This window comes from Trachypithecus francoisi, unplaced genomic scaffold (assembly GCF_009764315.1).
Source record: "Trachypithecus francoisi isolate TF-2019V2 unplaced genomic scaffold, Tfra_2.0 Lachesis_group19, whole genome shotgun sequence".
Lineage (NCBI taxonomy): Eukaryota > Metazoa > Chordata > Mammalia > Primates > Cercopithecidae > Trachypithecus > Trachypithecus francoisi.
The window spans coordinates 31,834,747-31,859,525 of record NW_022681464.1 but is presented as its reverse complement, the minus strand read 5'-3'; the positions used below and the strand labels follow the sequence as shown (position 1 = coordinate 31,859,525).

The 24,779-nt window shown below is 41.5% G+C and overlaps 1 protein-coding gene across 1 annotated transcript in view; it reads left to right on the top strand.

The window, feature by feature from the left end:
- The window catches only part of TTC39C (tetratricopeptide repeat domain 39C), a 120,403-nt gene that overhangs the window by 55,289 nt on the left and 40,335 nt on the right, over positions 1-24,779 (top strand). Inside the window, exons 5-6 of the mRNA XM_033178107.1 lie at positions 8,830-9,184; positions 10,973-11,141. Of these exons, the coding sequence (XP_033033998.1) occupies positions 8,830-9,184; positions 10,973-11,141 (524 nt within the window). The remainder of the gene's footprint in view (positions 1-8,829; positions 9,185-10,972; positions 11,142-24,779) is intronic.

The window sequence follows — 24,779 nt, the reverse complement described above, 5'->3', positions numbered from 1 at the left end:
TAAACTTAGGTAGTGGTTATTGCTTTGTGAATAGCTCAGTATTTGTTTCAAACAAAGACAACCAACAGTGTGCTCTGTTTGCCTTTCAGACACCCAGTGGGTTATTAAGCTACAAATAATTTGTTTACTTCATTGTTGGGATCCACATTTCTTAGAAAACATTTTGCATGGATAATTTTCTTGGGGGAAAAAAAAGAACTCAACAAAGCTCCTTGCTGGAGATGTTTGTTATGGGTGGCCCTCCCCACCCCTGGAGCAGGGCAGCACTGAGGGGCCAGGGGCACACACACAGGCCAGAGCTCTGGTAGAGATGAGCCAATGTGAACTTTTTAATGGTTCATGCTTTTTTTTTTAAAAAAAAAGACAGTTTCTCGCTCTGTCATGCAGGCTGGAGTGCAGTGGCACAATCTCGGCTCACTGCACAACCTCTGCCTCCCAGGTTCAAGCAATTCTTGTACCTCAGCCTCCCAAGTAGCTAGGATTACAGGTGCATGCCACCACTCCTGGCTAATTTTTTGTATTTTTAGTAGAGACGGGGTTTCACCATATTGCTAGGCTGGTCTCGAACTCCTGCTCTTAAGTGATCCACCCACCTTGGCCTCCCAAAGTGCTGGGATTGCAGGCGTGAGCCACCATGCTCAGTCAATGCTTCTTACGTTTAAAAGAGCTTGTGTTTGGCCAGGCGCAGTGGCTCAAGCCTGTAATCCCAGCACTTTGGGAGGCCGAGATGGGCGGATCACGAGGTCAGGAGATCGAGACCATCCTGGCTAACACGGTGAAACCTCGTCTCTACTAAAAATACAAAAAACTAGCCGGGCGAGGTGGCGGCGCCTGTAGTCCCAGCTACTCGGGAGGCTGAAGCAGGAGAATGGCGTAAACCCGGGAGGCGGAGCTTGCAGTCAGCTGAGATCTGGCCACTGCACTCCAGCCTGGGTGACAGAGCGAGACTCCGTCTCAAAAAAAAAAAAAAAAAAAAGAGCTTGTGTTTATCTCATTTAAACTTCCTTATAATGAATTACTCCATCATCTCTTTAATTTCCCATACTATTTTATATCTTTTAAATTCACTCTATTATCCAAGGGTCTTTTATTGCAGCAAGAATATATTACTTTTGTGATAAAAAGAAATTATTTTTAAAACATATTTTATGGCACTTGCCACCTTGTTTTATTGTAAGTTTCCTTTATTTCCTTTTGGATTTGAAGAGAGGGCCCATGTCTTTCTCACCTTTGTATTCTTGGCAACATATATACTCCAGTTATCCTTAGATGAGATTGTTTTCCTTCTTTGACAGGTGAGACAGATATGGTTGAATGATTTATGCAGCTTGTTGGTGATAACAGAACCAGGGCCTGAACCGTGGTTTTCTCATTTCCTAACTGAAATCCTGGTGCTGTCCATGTGCTCCCATCTTAGTTTGGCTGCTTGTGCTACCACCTTCCAAGTGACTCAGAAACCTCGGTTTCTTGGGGCCTTCTCGAACCTCAGGTGCTCCCTGTGCCCTGGGCTAGAATAGTAGCCACACTGCCTCTTGCTCCCCTCTGGGCCACACTCTCTGTTGCTGCCAGAGCATCTTTCCAGAACCACGTAAACCCATGCTTTAAACATTTAGCTGGCCTGCCTCACCTGCAAGGCAAGGTCTGAATTCCTTTTGTGCAGAGCATATAAGACTCTTTCCCAGCCCCATGCCCTTCCACTACCTCATCTAGCTGAGCCGAGGTTCTCACACTTCCCTGAATATCCCCTGCTGCCTTGAGCTTTTATTCACCTTACCCTGTCAGTGTGGAACACCCCTACCCCCTTTATCTTTCTCTTATGCTTAATCAAGTACAGCCCAGGCCTTCCTCCTTTGTACAGCATTCCCTCCTCATGTCAATCCTGGTTCTTTTTTTAAGAGGCAAGGTCTCGCTCTGTCACCTAGGCTGGAGATCATAGCTCACTGCAGCCTTGAGCTCCTAGGTTCAATTATCCTCTTGCCTCAGCCTCTTGAGTAGCTGGGACTACAGGCACGTACCACCACACCTGGCTAATTTTTAAAAATGTTTTTGTTTTTGTAGAAATAGGGGTCTCACTATGCTGCCCAGGTAGGTCTTGAATTCCTGGGCTCAAGCGATCCTTCCATCCTGCCCTCCCAAAGTGTGGGGATTACAGGTGTGAGCCACCATGCCCAGCCAATCTGGCCTTTGTTGTGCTATTACTTATATCCTGTACATCACCATTTACCGCATGTATCGCATAGCAATACTCATATATATTTACATGTCTGCCTAAAGCATTAGGCTACATGCTCCTTGAGGGCAGGGACTGTGCAATCTACCTGCTGTTTTACCTCTTCTCCACATATGTTGAGCATTTCCTATGTGCCCATATGCTGTGAGATGATAGGTGCTAGTAGTCTAGAGATGGATGAGATGCACCTCATGCCCTGGGGGAACTCATGGTTTGGCAGTAGGAAAAAATAAGTAAATAAATTCTAATTCAGGAGGATACTTCAGTCATAGGTACATAAGTTAGTTATAGAGGTTGAATAGGGAACAAGTGATTCTGAATCTTTGGGAAGATCAAGGATCCCTTATCCCTGAGGAGGGTTATAAAGAATGAAGGTCCGTTTCCTTCTCTGTGTCCTTAGAACCTGGTAAGATGTTTTTGCCTAGAACATGGTGGGTAGATATTAAAATCCATTTATGCCTAGTGTTCCGTTATTGGAATGCTAAGCATGTGGGAGTTATTTATATCCTACTGTTCAAGGCCATTGCCAAGATCTGATTGCAAAAATTCAAAAATTTGCAACCTCAGGCAAAATTAAAGGGAGGAAATGGAGGAAAGGTAATGCCATTCAGGAAGATATTGGGATTGGAGAAGTGAGCCTGTTGGAAGTCTGTTGGTGACATATGAAAAAATGCTCATCATCACAGGCCATCAGAGAAATGCAGATCAAAACCACAGTGAGATATCATCTCACACCAGTTAGAATGGCGATCATTAAAAAGTCAGGAAACAACAGGTACTGGAGAGGATGTGGAGAAATAGGAACACTTTTACACTATTAGTAGGAGTGTAAACTAGTTCAACCATTGTGGAAGACAGTGTGGCGATTCCTCAAGGATCTAGAACTACAAATACCATTTGACCCAGTGATCCCATTACTGAGTATGGGATTATAAACCCAAAGGATTATAAATCATGCTGCTATAAAGACACATGCACACATATGTTTATTGCAGCACTATTCACAATAGCAAAGACTTGGAACCAACCCAAATGGCCATCAGTGATAGACTGGATTAAGAATATGTGGCACATTTATACCATGGAATACTATGCAGCCATAAAAAGGGATGAGTTCATGTCCTTTGTAGGGACATGGATGAAGCTGGAAACCATCATTCTAAGCAAACTGTTGCAAGGACAGAAAACTAAACACCGATGTTCTCACAGGTGAGAACTGAACAATGAGAACCCTTGGACACAGGAAGGGGAACATCACACACTGGGTCCTGTTGTGGAATGGGGGGAGGGGGAGGGATAGCATTAGGAGAAATACCTGATGTAAATGATGAGTTAATGGATGCAGCACACCAACGTGGCACATGTATACATATGTAACAAACCTGCACGTTGTGCACATGTACCCTAGAACTTAAAGTATAATTTTTTTATTAAAAAAAGGTCTGTTGGTGAAGGTTAAAGATACCAAGGCAGTGGACTGGTGAAAACTAAATCGTCTTTTCCTTCAAAGTCTTGGGCCAGGCACAGTGGCTCACACCTGTGCACGGTGGCTTCCAGCACTTTGGAAGGCCGAAGTGGGTGGATTGTTTGAGTCTAGGAGTTTGAGACCAGCCTGGGCAACAATGGCAAAACCCCATCTCTACTGAAAAAACAAAAAATCAGCCAGGCTTGGTGGCGTGTGCCTGTAGTCCCAGCTACTCGGGAGGCTGAGGTGGAAGAATCACCTGAACGTGGGAGGTCAGGGCTGCAGTAAGATGAGATAGTGCCACTGCACTGTAGCCTGGGAAATCCAACTGACACCTTGTCTCAAAAAAAAAAAAAAAAGGTCTATTATTTGGGTCACAAGAGAGGCAAGCCTGAATTACCTGCCATCATGGGTTAACCAGCCTCGTTCCAGGACAGTTGAACAGACAGGCTTTAGTAGATGCCGGCGCCAGATACAATCCCCATGAAAAATTACAAAATGTATCCAAGATCAATTTAGTGTAACTTGATACTCCCATTTTGCAAGCAGCTCTTGCCCTTTGCCAGGGAAGGCTTCTACCCCCGTATGGGGCAGGGTTTCCTCTTGCCTCCTCTGTCTCTCAGCTAGTTGTTGCCTGGTCCTCATAAGGTGGGACAAATTGTCTGTTGCCCAGGCTAGAGTGCAGTGGCACAATCTTGGGTCACTACAACCTCCACCTCCTGGGTTCATGCTATTCTCCTGCCTCAGCCTCCCAAGTAGCTGGAACTACAGGCACCTGCCACCATGCCTGGCTAATTTTTTTGTGTTTTTTAGTAGAGACAGAGTTTCACCATGTTGGCCAGACTGGTTTTGAACTCCTGACCTCAAGTGGTCCACCCGCTTCATCCTCCCAAAGTGCTGGCATTACAGGCATGAGCCACTGTGCCTGGCCGGGTCTGTGGTTTTCTGCTGTCTCCACCTCCTTCCACAGGCACAGAGATAACGACAGCTGAATGATTTATACTTGACCTTTCAGAGCAGCCAGATGAAAGGCTGTGCAGGGTGTACGGCTCTTAAATAGCGTGTTCTCTGCTTGTTGGGAAGACATGCACTCAGCAGCTGTGTCCTTGTGTGGATCTGCTGGAGCGGCTCCTGTAGGAACCACAGTGCAGAGTGTGCTGTTCTCTCTGCCGCATCCTCCCCCAGCCTCTGCCTCCTCCTGCTTGGCCTGGCTGTGGCTAGAATTTTTGCTTTACAGAGTGTGGGATGGAGAGTAGGGCAAGTCCCGAGAACCTGTTTCAATGCCAAGTTGGATGTAGAATGTAGTAAAAGCAAAGCCTCTCTCAACATGGGCATTAAGTTTGTTTTGACATACTTCAGTTTATCATCTTTGACTCAGCTGAAAACGTTGGGTTCCGTTTCCTTGGCTCAAATTAAGGACCTTACAGCTTGTTACCATAGACTTTAACATATGCTTTCAGACATTGGCACCTATCTTAGGCACAAAATTAAAGACAGATTGAACTCATTATATTCTTATTCTAGAAGAGTGGGGTTTTCACCGTGGAGGTTTCTGTGAACGTTTGATTGATTTAGTTCCACGCACTCAGGGGTGGATGGATTCTTAACATTTGTTTCCATTCTACCATCCATTTCTATAGTTCCTCACCTGAGGTCAGAATTGTTAGCATTCATGTCTGTAATCCTGGTCCCTTCGGCGTCACATTGAGAGATGCCGTTTGTCTGGGAGCAGGTGTTCACTCTTCTGTTGGGCTTGTACCCTTTTGTCCTGGTGTGTCCCCTGCTTCACTCTGCCTCCAAGCCGCTCGCCCATCTGCTGCTTCCTACTGGCATTCCTACCGCTTTCTCTTGGGGCATTCCCTTTCCCTTAGTGCAAGCTTCACTTCCTTTAATAAAGCTGAGGAAGCCTGGAAAATACAGGATAAAATGGAGTTAATTTTACCCCTCCAAATTTCCGGTGAAGAATGGGTAGGACTAAAGTGTTCTTCCAAAATCCTGCAGTAACTCTTTTGTACTCTCTAATTTATTTATGTGTTTACTACATGGAAAACTAATGACAAAAAAAGGAGATAAAAAAGAACAATTCACTCATCATCTCAGCATTATGTGTTTTCATTCTTTCTATGTATGACCCAGTAGAGCATTTAAATATATATGTTAAGTTGCATGCTTATTTTTTGCTTTGTGTTTATTTTCTTTTCTAATTTTATTGTGGGCATTAGGCAGGATTGGACATTGTTTTATAGTTCTTTGCTGTTCTTCAGATGGCAAGCACGGTGCCAGGCACATAATATAAACAGTAGCCGGTCGATATTTTTCGGGTTTTACAGATTTGTTTAAAATATGCAGCCCGTGATTATTTGTTTTGAATTAGATTCCAGTTGCCTCTGTGTTCTCAATAATATACATTCTAGTTTCCTTTTTTTTTTTTCTGCTTTTCTGTTAAATCTTTGGCTTTTTGGATTGTAACTGAGCATGATCTTTCTTCTTTCTGGGCGTGCTGGATCAATCCAGACACTTAAAAATCCACTTTGTCAGTGTAAAAGAAGCTTCAGTGTTTTCTCCAGGCTTTCTTTTCCCACAGTGCTTCCATTTAGGAGGGGAAAACGTCATTGAGCCTCTTAAAGGAAGGATCTCTATCTTATTTCACTTCGATTCACCCAGAACAGTGCTTGAAATGTGTTTGTACAGTAAATATTCTTAAGTAGAACGAATGAAGAGAAATTATTTCAAATGTATTACTTTTATTATTTTAAAGTTACTAAAAATACTTTGTAGATTAATTTGTTTTACTTGTTCATTCTATCCTATAGCATTCTTTTTAGTGGAGGTAGACTACAGGACATTAATCACCCAGAAGTTGTAGGATAGTTGTTTTTTAATGTGATCCCATGGGTGATACGTTCACCATTTGTCAGAAAGTTGATGCATTTAAGTAAAATAATAGCTTAATACCATGGATTGGGAGTCCCCCAGACCACCCCCAGGTTTGATGACTTCCATGCAAGACTCATCTTACAGTCATATTCTCAGCTGTGACTGCTTACAGCAAAATTATGTTGCATGCTCATTTTGTCATTTGTATTGGTTTTCTTTCCTAATTTTATTGTAGATATTTGGAGGACTTAGATTATGTTTCATAGTCTGTCTGTGTTCCTTAGATACAAAGGAAAATCAGCAAAGGGAAAAAGCACATGGGGCAGCGGAGTCCAGGGGAGACCAGGCACAAGCTTCCAAGGCTTTGCTCTCTGGGGAGGCACAACAGGGTGTGCTAATTTGCCCCAGCAACGAGTTATGACAACACAAATGAAATGTCACCAACCAGGGAATCTCATTAGACTTAGTGCCAGAGTTTTTATTGGGGTTGATCATGTAGGCACCCCTACCTTGCACACAAATTCCAGACTCCCAGAAGAAAAATCAGTGTTCAATGTATATCATATTATTTGTGCAGACAGTTTAGGTGCACACAGTGAGCCACTCTTATCAGTCTTGGAAATGGTAAGAACTTTCCCAGAATCCAAGCTCCTGTTCCATCCAAGGGCCAACCTTGTTAGTAGTTCTGTTGAAGGATAGCAGTCAGGCCGGCTGCATCAGCTCTTTTCCACACATCTATTCTTAGATCACTCTCAATTCTGGGATTGGGTGTTTGTAAATCAGATTTTATTTTATTGCATATATTTTCTGAAATTTAGAAATGCCTTTCTGAAAACCTCTTTTCCTACTGTTTTGAAGGGCCTGAAAGTCTGACAGTTCATGTTGTCCATTTGTACATCAGGGTCAGAGTTGGTATCATATTAGTAACATTGCCAAGTGGATAAGCTCTCTCATCGTTATGAGAGAACTATGTTTTACAGAAAATTCCCTACAGAAAAATCCTTTCCTCAAAAATGCGATGATGATACACTCAGATAGTCCCATGTAAGTTGACCTCCCGCAACCCTTCCTACTCATCTGAAGGTAAAAATATTCCTAGGAGCAGGGTCCTGACAGGGGCCAGTGGGGGAGGGAGGTTTAAAGATAAGAGATTTGTACCTTCTGCTGTGCAGTAACTTTTTTATTGCTGCTTCACTGTGGTTGGGGCAGTGGATAAACCCCAATTTCATAAACCAAATAAAGCCATTCTGATAAGGTGTGGTTAAGCCACACAGTAGGCCTCAGATATACGTGAATTTGGAGGTCTTTACATTTTGCACTTAACATGAATGACTTTTTTGATAATAAACTGGAACTATTTGTTTACCCAGTAAATATTAATCTTTTGTGTCTGCTTGTTTTATTTTATTTTATTTTGTTTTAATTTATTCTATTTTTGGCAAGACGCAATGCTTGGTGCTTGGGTATACATTTTTTTCTTTCTTTTTTTTTTTTGAGACAGGATCTCACTCTGTTGCCCAGGCTGGTGTGGTGTGGCACAATTGTGGCTCACTGCAGCCTTGACTTCTAGGGCTCAGGGAATCCTCCCACCTCAGCCTCCCAGGTAGCTGGGAATACAGGTGTGCACTACCACGCCTGGCTAAATTTTGTATTTTTTATAGAGATGAGTTTTCTCCATGTTGCTCAGCCTGGTCTCAAACTCCTCGACTTCAGTAATCTGCCCACCTCGGCCTTCCAAAGGGCTGAGATTACAGGCATGAGCCACCGCGCCCAAGCTTGGCTAGAAATTTAATTGTCACCTGACCAAGACCAAGAATTTGCTTTTAAGGAGGACTGTAACACAGGGTATACAAATGCAAAGATTATAAAAAAGCTTATCAGGAAAACAGTACAGTAATTCCGAAACACAATGGAGGGTGTCACAGAACGCACGAAAAGATGTTGGATTCAGGTGATGCATTCATTCACTCAATGTATATTACATACCATGCTCTAGGTACTGCATGAAGGGGGCTTCATAGAACAATGAGCAGAAAAACACATGCTTACCAATCATCATCCAGTGTAGTGAAGGGAGAGTCATGGGAAATAAGACGTTTAAGTAAGCACTGTAAGAAAACTGGGTGCAGTCGATAATAATTTTTATGCTTTTTAAATTTTTAGCTTGATTTTCAGGTTACTGTTCAGTATCCTTTACTCTAGAAATAGAAACATTATTTTGAATGTTTTTTAATGTTTTCTCCCTTTCTCTTTTTAGCTTATATCAAAGGTGGGTGGATCCTTAGGAAAGCCTGGAAGATTTACAATAAATGCTATCTGGACATCAATGCCCTTCAGGAGCTGTATCAGAAGAAGCTAACTGAAGAGTCCTTGACTTCTGATGCTGCAAATGATAATCACATTGTGGCTGAAGGGGTGTCTGAGGAGTCTCTAAACAGACTGAAAGGTGCTGTTAGCTTTGGATATGGCCTTTTTCACCTTTGCATATCCATGGTGCCCCCAAACCTGCTCAAAATCATCAACCTGCTGGGTTTTCCTGGAGACCGCCTACAGGGGCTTTCTTCACTGATGTATGCAAGCGAAAGTAAGGACATGAAGGCCCCTTTAGCTACGTGAGTAGCTGTATTGCAATGCTTTGGTAGATAATATAGTCTTGAAAGTAAGTAAACGACAATCAAAGACTTTAAAGGAAACTTCAGGTAAAATGTTTGGTTGGTTGACAGGATGCTGTGTCTTATGTCTTTCAATGCAACACCAAGGACTGTGTTCTGTGGTCGTGGTGGTGGTTCTAAGCTGACTTTAGTTAGAGAACAAGCGTTATTCATGAGTCTCACAAGTCATGTATTTTAAAACCTCAGATGATTTTATAAGCCATTTTTGTGACTTTGACCACAGTCTGTGAGATTCATGATTCTGGTTTTTGGACTTAGGAGGTACAAATTTGATAAGCTCTTTCTGTGGTTCTGAAATTTTTATTCTTATAAAGAATCCTCACATTGGGATATTTTCCTTGATGATTCAAGGTGGTTTGTTATACGTGACATGGATATTTTGTGCTCTTGCACTAAACTGAGGCATGTAATGTTTCTTGGTTTAAACTTAAATAATTATTTAAGCAGGAGAGCATGAGGAAGCTGATATAACTATCTAGAACAAGAATTCACGAATTTCTACATCAGTTAAAAGGGATGTGATTTTTGTTTGTTTGTTTATTTTAGTCTGCAAATATCTACCATTTGTAACTTGAATATTTTAACAAGATTCCAGATATTCTTTGTCTAACATTACAGCACTTGTCAAAATTTTCCCCAAAAATGTTGATATCCCAGAGGACCTTACTTGTATCAGTATTGAGAAATTTGGATGTTAACTTTTAATCAACTGATAGCTACTTAAAATCTTTAATTTTTCATTAAAAAAATTATGCCTCCCTAAACTCATTAAACTACACAGTTGTCCTTTGTTAATGTGAATTAACAGGTTTGTTAACTTGTGATCATTTGTCTGTTTATATGCTTATCTCTGATAAAGAAATGAATAGAATTAATAATGTAATTAGTATGAGATCCATTAGAGAACCGAATTTTATAAGCACACCATAAGTATGGATTTACATAAAAATATTTGACATGTTAGTTAAACATTTTTGTCTGTTTATTAAATCAAATCCCAATGACTCTGTTTTGTTTACCTAGTTTAACATGGCCATTTTTGTTTTAAGTAATGAGTTTGGGGCAAGGGATCTGAAGTAGTTTATTAATTGCTTGGTTTTTAAATTGAGCATCTTCAGAGGCCAGAGAAAGAGCCCTTTGTCTTACCCTCTCGCTTATTTTAACCCAATTGAGCATAATTTGTGTCTGTGGTTTCTGTATTTAAATTTATTCTTTATAAAAATTTTTTTTTCCTTTTGATCTGTTTATTTGTACATGATATTTAAAGTTAGATTCTAGGTTTATACCCTAAGTTTTGTGAACACGAGAGAAAACATTTTCCTTTTGCCAAAATAAATAAATAAATAAAGCCTTTATTACAAGGGAACAGTAAATTCATGGTGACCAGTTACCTTTTCTAATTGGTACATTGATGAGTATAGTGTAGAATTCAGAGATTTATGTCAGCCATCTCTTCAGCGATCCATCTAGAAGGCTCAAAAACACTGAATGCTCCTGTTACTTTATTCTCCCTGAGGGAGTGTCTTGTGATTTATATATTGTGCTAAAGTTGCAGTTTTCCAAATATTAACATTAAAATGGGGAAAGTCTCTGATTTTACTTCTTCAGAGACTGCATAGTAAGCTTTTTGGAAAGAGTAGTATTGGAAGAACACATACTGGTTTTTTGAAAAATGGAAACGGTATAAGAAAAGTTATGTGCTCAATGTTTTTCTCCCTCTTGCTCTAGATTAGCTCTGCTCTGGTATCATACTGTAGTCCGCCCGTTTTTTGCCTTGGATGGCAGTGATAACAAGGCAGGCCTGGATGAAGCCAAGGAAATTCTCCTTAAAAAAGAAGCTGCTTATCCAAATTCTTCCCTCTTTATGTTTTTCAAGGGACGGATACAACGACTAGAGGTACTGTACCTTCCTCATCTTTTTAAAATAAAGCCTCCGATGATCAAATCTCTGATTCTCACTTGAGGACTGGTATCAAAACGAGCCAGAATGTCACAGGGCCCGGGAGCATTTTGTTCTTTTTTCTTTCCTTGCATCATTGCTAGGGAAGACTCTTCCAGGAACCCAGGATGTTAGTCAGTTACCTTCTGTTCGGAAGATGTGGGCGAGGTAGGGGTAAGATTCCTCATTGCTAATGACACAAGATTGGTGCACTTCCAGCTTAAGGCATGTGAGCATTATTTAGTCGCTAGTTGAAAACCACAAAATACAGTTTTTTTCCCTCTCTGAGTTACTAGTAATCTCTTTCTAAACTTTGATCTTGGCTAACAATTGACTTATACAAAAGTTACTGCCTTAAATATCAGGGCAACATGGGCTTTGAAATATTAGGAGCTTTTATCACATTTTCATGTGCTTAATTTGGCTCAGTACTGTGTCAAGAGCTTTACACGTGCTCTTCCATTTCATCCTCAGAACAACCCTGTGACAGAGGTATAAAATTGTCATCTGCATGTTATAGAAGAAATAAACAAGGATCGGAGAGGGCTTCAAGTACCTTCCTGTGCTTACCCAGTGAGTGGGCCCGGCTTGTCTCACTCCAGAAGCAGAAATGCCCTGACCTTTGGAGGAGTCTGCTTCTCCTTTGCATGTCTTTATTTTTGAGCTGAAGTCTCGCTCTGTCACCCAGGCTGGAGTGCAGTGGCGTGATCTCGGCTCATGGCAAGCTCCTTCTCCCGGGTTCCCACCATTCTCCTGCCTCAGCCTCCCGAGTAGCTGGGAGTACAGGCGCCTGCCACCAAGCCCGGCTAATTTTTTTTTGTATTTTTAGTAGAGACAGGGTTTCACCGAGTTAGCCAGGATGGTCTCGATCTCCTGACCTTGTGCTCCGCCTGCCTTGGCCTCCCAAAGTGCTGAGATTACAGGCGTGAGCCACTGCATGTCTTTTTATCTGCTTGTTTGAGATTATGAGGATTTGTGGAAAAATGAAAATATAAGAAATTTATCATACCTATGAAATAAGATAGCTGTTAGAGTAGCTGCTCCGTCTACATTCTTACCAATAGTTATCAGTGAATCAGTTTGAGATTTTAACTGATAAGTGAATCAGTTTGAGGTTAACCAGGCACTCTGAGAAATCAGCCCCATGAGTCCTTTTGAAGATTTTTGCCTAGAAATGCTTTCATAGGCACAGGAATGATTTGTTATTTTTGGGGTGGGGATGCAGGCAATGGAGTGTATATTGCTTTCCCAGTCATTTTCTCCTAAAGTGACTCCTTAAATCTGAAGACCTTGCAGAGCAATTTTCTTTTTTTTTTTATTTTAATTTTAATTTTTTATTTTTATTATACTGTAAGTTCTAGGGTACATGTGCATAACGTGCAGGTTTGTTACATATGTATACTTGTGCCATGTTGGTGTGCTGCACCCATCAACTCATCAGCACCCATCAATTCATCATTTATATCAGGTATAACTCCCAATGCAATCCCTCCCCCCTCCCCCCTTCCCATGATAGGCCCCGGTGTGTGATGTTCCCCTTCCCGAGTCCAAGTGATCTCATTGTTCAGTTCCCACCTATGAGTGAGAACATGCGGTGTTTGGTTTTCTGTTCTTGTGATAGTTTACTAAGAATGATGGTTTCCAGCTGCATCCATGTCCCTACAAAGGACGCAAACTCATCCTTTTTTATGGCTGCATAATATTCCATGGTGTATATGTGCCACATTTTCTAAGCACTTTATATATGGAAGATGTATTTTAGAGAGTATACTAGCAGTTGGAAATTGAGGTACAAGCTGGGCACGGTGGCTTATGCCTGTAATCCCGGCACTTTGGGAGGCTGAGGCAGGTGTATCACCTGAGGTCAGGAGTTCGAGACCAGCCTGGCCAACATGGTGAAACCCTGTCTCCACTAAAATTACAATAAACTAGCTGGACATGGTGGTACATGCCTGTAATCCCAGCTACTTGGGAGGCTGAAACACAAGAATCACTTGAACCTGGGAGGCAGAAGTTGTAGTGAGCTAATATTGCGCCACTGCACTCCAGCCTGGGTGACAGAGCAAGACTCCGTCTCAAAAATAAATATATAAAGTAAAATAAAATTGAGATATAGTACAGAAATCCCACCAACATCTGAATTATTTAAACTTGTCTCCAAATGGTTTTTCTTCTCATTATCTTAAAATTGTTTTTCTTTGCATTAAGGCTTGTGAGCCTTGGGTGGTGTTTCTCCCTTTTTTCTCTCACTCTTTGTTTTCCTTTTCCTTTTTGAAATGGGGTCTCGGCCGGGCGCGGTGACTCAAGCCTGTAATCCCAGCACTTTGGGAGGCCGAGACGGGCGGATCACGAGGTCAGGAGATCGAGACCATCCTGGCTAACATGGTGAAACCCCGTCTCTACTAAAAAAAAATACAAAAAACTAGCCGGGCGATGTGGCGGGCGCCTGTAGTCCCAGCTGCTTGGGAGGCTGAGGCAGGAGAATGGCGTAAACCCAGGAGGCGGAGCTTGCAGTGAGCTGAAACCCGGCCACTGCACTCCAGCCTGGGCGGCAGAGCGAGACTCCGTCTCAAAAAAAAAAAAAAAAAAAAAAAGAAATGGGGTCTCACTCTGTTGCCCAGACTGGAGTGCAGTGGCACAGTCATAGCTCACTGCAGCCTCAGCCTCAACCTTCCAGGCTCAAGCGATCCTCCGACCTCAGCCTTCAAAGTAGCTGGGAGTACTGGTGTGCGACACCATGCCTGGCTAATTTTTGAATTTTTATTTTTAGAGATGGAGTCTCCCGATGTTGGGCAGTCTGGTCTCAAACTCCTGGGCTCAAGAGATCCTCCATCCTTGGCCTCCCAAAGTGCTGAAATTATAGGTGAGAGCCACTGTGTCTGGCCTCAGGATGAGTGCTTTCTTAGATTTAGATTTCTTAAAGGGCAGACATAAGTTCTGAACACAATGATACAGGGTTTAGTGTTTAACAGGGATTTGCTGGGTTTAGTGTTTAACAGATGTTTATTACAAGGGGACAGTAAATTCATGGTGACCGGCTACTGTTTCTAATTGGTGCATTGATGAGTAAAGTGTAGAATTCAGAGATTTACATCAGTCGTCTCTTCAGTGATCCATCTAGAAGCCTAAAGTTTAAAATTGTGTGCAGCAGGGCAGTGAGGCACCTTAGCTTTGGGCATTTGTTAGAATTCTGTCCCTTTATTCTGCTGATGAATGAATGTTCTAAATTGGGTTTTGAAGTTGTTAAACAGAAATGTGAAAACCAGAATTTATATTTTGTTATGCTTGCCATTTGAGTTAATTTTTCATTTTAAAACAAAATTGCTTACATTTTGGTTAAGCCAATAACTTTTTTTTCCAAAAATCTTACTTTGACATGGTTTTAGTTTGTGCCACGACTAATTCCTATAAAGGATTGAGTGAACTAAAAATAAGCAGTCATTCCTTGTTGTCAAGATGGTTCTAGAAATAAGGAAGCCACAGCTTCATCAGAGGATTCCTGTAAATGTGGTTTTTGGCGGTACATAGTCCACATTATAGCTCTTAGTAGATATGTAGTCTTTTGGGGGTAGATAATTGTGATCAGAGTGCAGAGGGTAGATGCTAGAACTCCTTCACAGTTATGCGACTTGCTTACTTCACTGGTATTTAGTTTTAAGAAAAAACACCAACTATCAATCTGCCTTCTGTTATGGTTTTACCTATTCTGGATAATTTATATAAATCAAATCATAAACAGTAAAAAAAAAAAAAAAGAAAAAGAAAAAGAAAAAAAAACACAAGATCTGTGACTACTGTTACTTAGTGAGCTGTAGCTTTAGGGCCAGACAAAATATGATGAGTGTTTCTCTTTGGCTCTTCCCAAAGGCCCAGAGGATGAAAAGATTTTAAGGCTAACTTGAAATATGGTTGTTATTAACCTCAAGGTGCCCAGACAGCAGTGTTTCATTGATCTTCCCAGGTATGTGTAGGAAGGTGTCAGAAATGACAGTGTCGTCCTTCATTTGCAGATGAGGAACTCTGCCCAGGGAGGCTGTGACATAGCTCTTGCAAAAGGCTTTTTGTAAGGTCTTCGAAGGCCCTGACTCAGTTTATGAAACATACATGACTCCTTCCAATGAATTTGCTTACAAAGAATTTTTTTTCTTTGCAGCGAGCATTTAGGTTAAAAATAGGGCCCCCTGAGCTCTTTTTATCAACACGTACTCACAGAACATGGTCTAGGGGCTCTAATTTAGGGCAGGCGCATCATATAACACCATCTTTGTTTCTTCAGTGACTCAGAATCTGTGAAATTATTTGAACAGCTGCTTTTGCGTAAGCTTGCTAACATGCAGGGTGACTAGTTCAATCTGAGCCCGTCAGTGTTCATTCTTCTGTACTCATTATTTTCCAATCCTGTTTCAGTGCCCACTTTTTTTTAGTTTTGTTTGCTTTTTACGTACTTTGCCCTTCACTGTTTGGGACTCCGTAGAGTGAATATGGGAGGATTTCTTCCACAGATCTGCTTCTGTCATGCCACTTGCCTAAACCTTGTTGTGGTGACTTCGCTGTTTTCTGTTATGGCCTCGGTTGATGTTACAGTGAAGTGCTACACCGTGGTCGTGAGGTCCGTTTACACCCCAGCTGGTGAGCACAGGATCCTCTTTGCCAAACTGCAGAAAGAATTCCCTTGTTTCATTGCCTCCGCTTCTCCCCACTGCGTGTCTATAGTACCGCGCCTCGAACCTTCTCTGCCCACTCATGTTGTCCTTACAACTGATCCTGTCTTCCTTGACTCCTCCCATGTGACTTACTACATTGCTGGGGGGAATGAATGTGTGAATACAGTACCAGCATGTGGCAAGCGCTGTCTCAATAATGGTGTGACGGTGGTTATTATTCCTACTGAGTGCTTAAGCCTGGGAAGTCAGGGATGACATTTCCGTTTTTTTTTTTCTTTTGGGGAAAAAGAACTTGTTTGGTGTTGAGAGCTGTCAATAAAGCAAGGCCTGTGATTGGCAAACGTGGGTATGGGTGTAGCTATAGGAGATGTAGATACTATACAGCTGTTTACTTATCCCTGAATTTCCACAATGCAAACGATGTTTAGGAGGCTGACCAATGGGTTATTTAGGAATCTCAATTTTCAAATGTGAATTGGTAGTTATAATTTTGATTTTCTGTATTTTCCATTAATATTCACTTAATTTTCATTCAGTTAAACCTATGGTAGTGTTAAATCCATGAAGATACAAGCAATTAATGAGTATTTTTCTTGATTATTTTTATAATATTAGGGACAAGTCTATGTTTTCATAAACTGTTTTCAGTTCTCTCTGTTCTTTCTTCTTTAAGCAATACAGATTTACACAACTTTTTTCTCTTTCAGCTTTAACAATCTACTTTGTATGTGGCGTGTAAGGATTTGGTTTTCTGTAAATACATACTTTCACACACATACCTTACGTGGTGTGACTAGTAATGTAACTAATTTTTAATATTATTTACCTCTAAATAAATGTTCAGATATTCAAATAAATAAAAGTAGTTTTCTATAAAGTTAATGAACATATTTTAACAAAGTTCCTATGCAAATATTTTGAGAACTTTTTTTTTTTTTTTTTTGAGATGGAGTCTTGCTCTGTCACCCAGGCTGGAGTACAGTGGCGCAATCTTGGCTCACTGCAACCTCCGCCTCCCAGGTTCAAGTGATTCTCCTGCTTCAGCCTCCCGAGTAGCTGGGATTACAGGTGTGTGCACCACCATGCCTGGCTAATTTTTGTATTATTAGTAGAGACGGGGTTTCACCATGTTGGTTAGGCTGGTCTCGAACTCCTGACCTTTATTTTGAAACTGTCTCCTGAGCTTGAGGCCATACATTGTGAGTATCTGGCATGCTGACATTTTAAAACCTTAGGTTTGGTTTTTGGAAATCGAAATCTGAGCCTAGCACAGGTCTGGCCCTCAGTGTATGTTTGCTGAATGAATAGATGAGGCTACTTGTGGAAAAATCTATTGCTCTATGTCATTTGTTTTTTAAGAAATGACACTGGTTATCAAGGACTATTTAGTTTTCTTGTGGCACCTAAATGTGTTCCTGAAGTCAGTTCCAAAGAAGAAGTTGCAAAAATGTCTTGATAATTGAAATAAGAAGATGATCTCCTAAGGAGGGGTCCGCATCACCTATTTAAATTCCAGTGTGCTGGCTAAACAATCAGTTTCATTTCTTAAGAGTCACATTTTTATTTCAACGATGGGATTTTAAAGAACTGAATTAAATTTAATTGAAGTAAAGAAGTAAATACATTAAATGAACTTTGTCTTTTATATTTGTATTGGTGTATATTTGTCACATACATATACATGCAAGTAGATGTTAACATACACACAGACATAGGTAAAAATCACATTGGTGTCTTCACCTCATGTGCAGCTCTCAGCTCCGAGTGAGCTCCAGATGTTGGCAACATCGTCTGTAGCGAGTCAAGAATGGAACAGTTCGGATTTCAGTAAAGACTAGGGTATCCTGCCACGTTGAAGTCATCAGGTAGCTATGGTCCTGCTCTGGGAGCCTCATTATATAATCTTTCTCCTATTTGAAGCTGCCTTGTTTGTTTTTTCTGAAGAGACACAGCCCTCTCTGCCCGTCCACCACTCTGTTGTGTCCTCCCCTTCCCTCGCTCCCTTCCTGCTGCAAAAGGGACAATGATAGGATGCGCTTTGCAAACCCTCTCGGTGTCTGTGGAGACGGCTTTGATGCTTGACCTTTACGTCGCCATATTCATGTCACCCTGGTTTGCCAGTTCCTTTTAAGAGGGTGGAGGTTCTTCCCCCTCATTTTCAATTCCCTATGAAGCTCTGTGTGAAAGACTTTCTTTACACTTGGATCCCCGGCGTGCCTGTGTTCTGTCTCTGGACCTTACCTCCATCCGTAACTTTGGGTGCCATCGACTGTGAGAGGTGCCTTTTTAAAGTGGGCTTTAGTGCTTTTTTTCCTGTATGTTTATTAAGATAAAGTTCCATTTTCCATCAGTGACCCCCAGAATAAGTGGGAGGTCTCTGTGATTCTTTAGCCCGTCAATTCATCATTGTGACAGGGACAGGAGAGTAGACGTTGACCCCTTTGGTGATTTCTTTATCAGATAGAGGAAAGAACAGGGAGACCCAGGGGGATCCTAGAGAATAGGGCCAGTGCAGAAGGACCTGTGCTCGCCCCCGTCTCTGGGCTATGTTGACATTATCAGAGCTGTTTGGTGGCTGTGTTTCTTTGCGTCTGTTGAAGGGCAAGCCTGCCTCTTGTATTTGGAACAGCATGCCTTGTCAGCATGATGTAATGTTTTTATTTATAGGATCAGGAAAAAGGCAATGCAGGAAGAGAAATAATTCCCTGAAGTTCTGTTAATTGTAGTCTTCTCTTCCTCCATCCTACGTGACTCTGTTAATGCTCAGGCACCAAAAAAGAAGGTTTCTGTTTATTCTTAGAAGTATACAAAATGAGAGATTGATTTAATTTGGTGTAGAGGAGATGGAGGATGTATTTGTATCTCACTTTCCAGTGAGATAAATCCATATTGTGTGGCTTAATGACTGTTTACCGAAATGAGAAGATGTTAGTGACCCCAATACACTTGCTGTCCTTTTAACCCTACCTATCTGTTGGGTTGAAAAGCAACTGGAAGGTTAATATTGATTTATATCCCTAAGCTTATTATGTGTGCCTAAGAGGATGAGCTTTCCCTTGCCTACCTAGTCCTAAGGGTAGGAGGCAAAAGCATAATCTATTGCTAGGTGACCTTTATAGCAATATTGCTAAACCGATTCTGCCACTCGGCAGCATTGGTGCTGAATTCCGTGTCAGTAAGTGGGTAGCTGCAGGGTGTCCTTCTGCTTGCTACAGGTAACAAGGAGATCCTCTCATTTCAAAACACATATGTAATTATTTTAAGATGTTAAGCAATGTCATAAAAGTTACCTAGTGAGAATTACATTCTAAGCTGTTTTACTTAAAATTATTTCATAATCTTTATACATATGAGACTTTCTGCGTTTTGTTTACAAATCTGATGTTTACAAATATTAACATAGTTTTTAAAATAAATAATTGATAGGCAGGCAGGCTACTTAGATTTCCCTTGTGTTAATAATCTGCTGTTTTCCTGTCGTTGGGAAATTGTGGCTGGGATATTTGACTGTTGTTTCCCAGTATTTCAGTGTGATAGCAAGTACTGCAATAAATATTCAGTATATATGTTTTTAGTTCCTTATTAGATTATAGCTCCAGTGGTAGCATTGTTAAAGGCAAGGACTATGAACAGCTCTGTGTAGCTCTTACATGATGAGAACTTCTCAAGAGATAGGGGGCCAGAATATAATCATTCATTATTTTGTGCATGGTATCAGCAATCAGTACTCTACCCCGTAGTTTCGTTTGCTTATTTTTATTTCCGTAATGATACAAATTAAAGCAGTTTAACATTTTAAAAAATCCTACTGAAAAGATATCCCATGTTTTGTATCAGAAGTCTCAGTATCGTTAAGATGGCAGTACTTTCCTAATTGAGCTACAGATTGAACGCAGGGTCTGTCACAATCACAGCGTTTTTTTGTTGTTGTTGTTGTTGCAGAAATTAACAAACTGATCCTAAACTCAAGGGACCCAAAGTAGCTAAAATAATATTGAAAAAGAAGGAAAAAATGGAAAGTGGAAAAAGAAAACTCCACTTCCTACTCCCAAAACTTGCTACAAAGTAATCAAGACAGCGTGGTACGAGCATAAAAATAGACATATGGATCAGGGAGAATTACATTTATGATTAATTTACTTTTTTTTTTTTTTTGAGACAGAGTCTTGCTCTGTCACCCAGGCTGGAGTGCAGTGGCGTGATCTCAGCTCACTGCAACCTCCGCCTCGCAGGTTCAAGTGATTCTCGTGCCTCAGCCTCCCAAGTAGCTGAGACTACAGGTGTGCGCCACCATACCTTGCTAAGTTTTGTATTTTTAGCAGAGGTGGGGTTTCACCACGTTGGCCAGGCTGTTTTCAAACTCCTGACCTCAGGTGCTCCGTCCGCCTTGGCCTCCCAAAGTGCTAGGATTACAGGCATAAGCCTCCATGCCCACCTTATGATCAATTTACTTTTGACAAGGACATCAAGACACATCAGTGGGGCAAAGAATAGTCTTTTCAGCCAGGCACGCAGCTCAGTGCCTATAATCCCAGCACTCTGGGAGGCCAGGGCAGGCAGATTGCTTGAGCTCATGAGTTTGAGACCATCCTGGGCAACGTAGTGAAACCCCGTCTCTACAAAAAATATAAAAATTAGCCAGGCTGGCCGGGCGCGGTGGCTCACGCCTGTAATCCCAGCACTTTGGGAGGCCGAGGCGGGCGAATCACAAGGTCAGGAAATCGAGACCACGGTGAAACCCCGTCTCTATTAAAAATACAAAAAATTAGCCGGGCGTGGTGGCGGGCGCCTGTAGTCGTCCCAGCTACTCAGGAGGCTGAGGCAGGAGAATGGCGTGAACCCAGGAGGCGGAGCTTGCAGTGAGCCGAGATTGCGTCACAGCACTCCAGCCTGGGCGACAGAGCGAGACTCCGCCTCAAAAACAAAACAAAACAAAAACAAAACAAAACAAAACAAAAATTAGCCAGGCGTGGTAGTGCACATCTGTAGTTCCAGCTACTCGGGAGGCTGAGGTGGTAGGATGGCTTGAGCCCGGGAGGTGGAGTTTGCAGTAATCCGAGATCATGCCACTGCACTCCAGCCTGGGTGACAAAGCCAGACTATGTGCTGGGACAACTGAGGGTTCACAAATGCAAAAGAATGAAGTTGGACCCTTATACTATACACGAAAATTAACTCAAAGTGGATCATAGACCTAAATGCAAGATCTAAAACTATAGAACCCTTGGGTTAGGCCTTGGTTTCCAAGACATGACACGAAAAGCACAGCAACAAAAAAATAAGTAAATTGAACTACATCAAAATGAAATACTTGTGCTATAAAAATACAATCAAGAAAGTGAAAAGACAACCCACAGAATGGGAGAAAATATTTGCAAGTTATATATTTGTTAAGGGACTTGTATTCTGAATATGTAAAGAACTATTACAACTCAATAATAAAAAGACAAGCCAATTTAAAAATGGACAGTGGATCTGAAGAAACATTTCTCCAAGGAAGATAGGCAGTATCATAAATCACTAAGGAAACAAATCAAAACCAAGTAAGATACTGTTTCACACCCACCAAGCTAACTACAGTAGATGAGACAGCCAATAACAAGTGTGGGCAGGGTGCAGAGTGATTGAAACCCTCAATAATTGCCAGTGGGAACGTGAAATGGTGCGGCTGCTCTGGACCCAGTTCAACAGTTCCTCAAAATGTCAAACTATATGAAACAGCAATTTCACTCCTAGGAATATACACAAGAGAAATAAAAACCCCACTCCATATTATTATCCATAATAGCCAAAAAGTGGCAACAGCTCAGATGTCTATCAACTGATGAATGGATAAACAATATATGATATATTCATACAATGGAATATTATTCAGCAATAGGAAGAAATTAAGTACAGATATGTACCACAGCATGGATGAACCTTGAAAACGTGTTATGTGAAAAAAGCCAGTAACAAAGACCTTACACTGTATGATTCCATTTATATGATATCCTTAGGACAGGTGCAGAAAATAGATTATTGCTTGCTTCAGTGTGGAGGTAGCTGAAGGAATGGTAGGGAGTGACTGCTGATGGCTACATGGTACATAGTTTCTTTTGGGGGGATGAAATATTTTAGGCCGAGCACAGTGGCTCACACCTGTAATGGCAGCACTTTGGGAAGCTGAGGTGGGTGGACCAGTTGAGCCCAGAAATTTGAGACAAGCCTGGCAATGTGGCAGAACCCCATTTCTACAAAAAATTAGCTGGACGCACACCTGTAGTCCCAGCTATTTGGAAGGCTGAGGTGGGAGGATCATCTGAGCCCAGGATGTTGAGCCTGTAGCAAACCGTGAAGACCCGAGACCCTGTTTCAAAAATATATATTTTTAAAACTTAGATTGAAGTAGTAGTTGCATAACTATAATATTACTCTATGAATAGTCTAAAGGCTTATTAAATTGTACACTTTAAGTGGGTGAATTTTATGGTATTTGAATTTTATCTCAATAAAGATGTTTTATAAAAGTATTGGCCAGGTGCGGTGACTCACGCTTGTAATCCCAGCACTTTGGGAGGCCTAGGCGGGCAGATCACGAGGTCAGGAGATCAAGACCATCCTGGCTAACACGGTGAAACCCTGTCTCTACTAAAAATACAAAAAATTAGCCGGGCGTGGTGGCAGGCGCCTGTAGTCCCAGCTACTGGACAGGCTGAGGCAGGAGAATGGCGTGAACCCAGGAGGTGGAGCTTGCAGTGAGCCAGATCACGCCACTGCACTCCAGCCTGGGCGACAGAGCGAGACTCCGTCTCAGAAAAAAAAAGTATCGAGAGTGTGCATTTTCTGTATGATTTTATACAATCTCTTTTTCTTCGGATATAAGTTGTTGATTAAACCAAGTTTGATGACCTTCAACTAAGATATACAGGCATACATCAGAGACATTGCGGGTTTGGTTCTAGACCACTGCACTAAAGCAAATATCACAATAAAGTGAGTCCCATAAATTTTTGGATTTCCCAGTGCATATAAAAGTTAAGTTTACATTGTACTGTAGTCTCTTAAGTGTGCAATAGCATTATGTCTAAAAATACAATGTGTATACCTTAATAAAAAAAATTAAAAAAATTTTATTGCTAAAAAATGCTATCAATCATCTGAGCCTTCAGCAAGTCGTAATCTTTTGGCTGGTGGAAGGTGTTGCCTAGATGTTAATGGCTACTGGCTGATCAGGGTGGTGGTTGCTGAAGGTGGAGGTGGCTGTGGCAATTTCTTGACGTAAGGCAACAGCGAAGTTTACCCGCCGATTGTCTTCCTTTCACAAATGATTTCTCTGTAGAATGTGATACTGTTTGATAGTATTTTACCCACAGTAGGACTTCTTTCAGAATTAAATCAATCCTTTCAAACCTTACATCTGCCTTATCAACTAAGCCTATGTGATATTTTAAGTCTTTTGTTGTCATTTCAGCAGGGTTCACAGCATCTTCACCAGGAGGAGATTCCATCGCAAGAAACCATTTTCTGTGCTCACTTCTCATAAGCCCCTCCCATCTCTTCATGTTTTGTCCTGGGATTGCAAGTCAGTCCCATCTTCAGGCTCCACTTCTGATTCTAGTTTTCTTGCTATTTCTACCACATTGGCTGTTCCTTCCTCCACTGAAGTCGTGACCCTCTCAAAGACATCTAGGAGGGTTGGAATTAAGTTTTTCCAAACTCCCATTAATGTTATTTTGACCTCCTTCTATGAATCCATGTTCTTAATGGCATTTGCAGTGGTAAATCCTTTCCTGAGGGTTTTCAATTTACTTTGCTCAGATCCATCAGAGGAAGCCATGTCTATGGCAGCTATAGCCTTATCAAATGTATTTCTTAAATAATAAGACTTGAAAGTCAAAATTACTCCTTGTTCCATGAGCTGCAGGATGGATGTTGTGTTAACAGACATGAAAACAACAGTAAATCTCATTGTACATTTCCATTAGAGCTCTTGGGTGACCAGGTACATTGTCAATAAGCAGCAACGCTTTGAAAGGAATCTTTTTTTTCTTCTGGGAAGTATGTCCCGACAGTGTGCTTAAAATACTCAGTAAACCATGTTGTAAACATGTGCTGTCGTTCAGGCTTTCTTTTTCCATTTATAGAGCACAGGAAGAGGAAGAGTAGATTTAGCCTAATTGTGAAGAGCCCTATGATTTTCAAAATGTGAAGAGAGCATTTTCTTCAACTTAATGTCGCCAGCTGAATTCGCCCCTCGGAAGAGAGCTGCCCTGTCCTTTGAGGCTTTGAAGCCAAGCATTGACTTCTTAAGCTATGAAAATTCCAGATGGCATCTTCTTCCAATAGAAGGCTGTTTTGTCTCCACTGAAAATCTGTTGTTTAGTATAGCCGCGTTCATCAATGATCTTAGCTAGATCTTCTGGTTTTCTTGCTATGGCTTCTCCATCAGCACTTGCTGCTTCACCTTGCGTTTTTACGTTATGGAGATGGCTTCTTTCCTTGAACCTCATGAACCAACCTCTGCTAATCTTGGGCTTTTCTTCTGCAGCCTTCAAAGAATTGAAGAGAGCTGGGATCTTGCTCTGGATGAGGCTTTGGTTTAAAGGAAATGTTGTGGCTGGTTTGATCTTCTATCCAGACCACTAAAACTTTATTCGTATCAGCAATAAGGCTGGTTTGCTTTCTTATCATTCGTGTGTTCCCTGGAATAGCACTTTTAATTTCTTTCAGGAAGTTTTCGGCTGGGTGCAGTGGCTCACGTTTGTAATCCCAGCTCTTTGGGAGGCTGAGGCCAGCAGATCATCTGAGATTAGGAGTTTGACACCAGCCTGGCTAACATGGTGAAACCCCATCTCAACTAAAAATACAAATATTAGCTGGGCATGGTAGCACATACCTGTAACCCCAGCTACTTGGGAGGCTGAGGCAGGAGAATTGATTGAACCTGGGA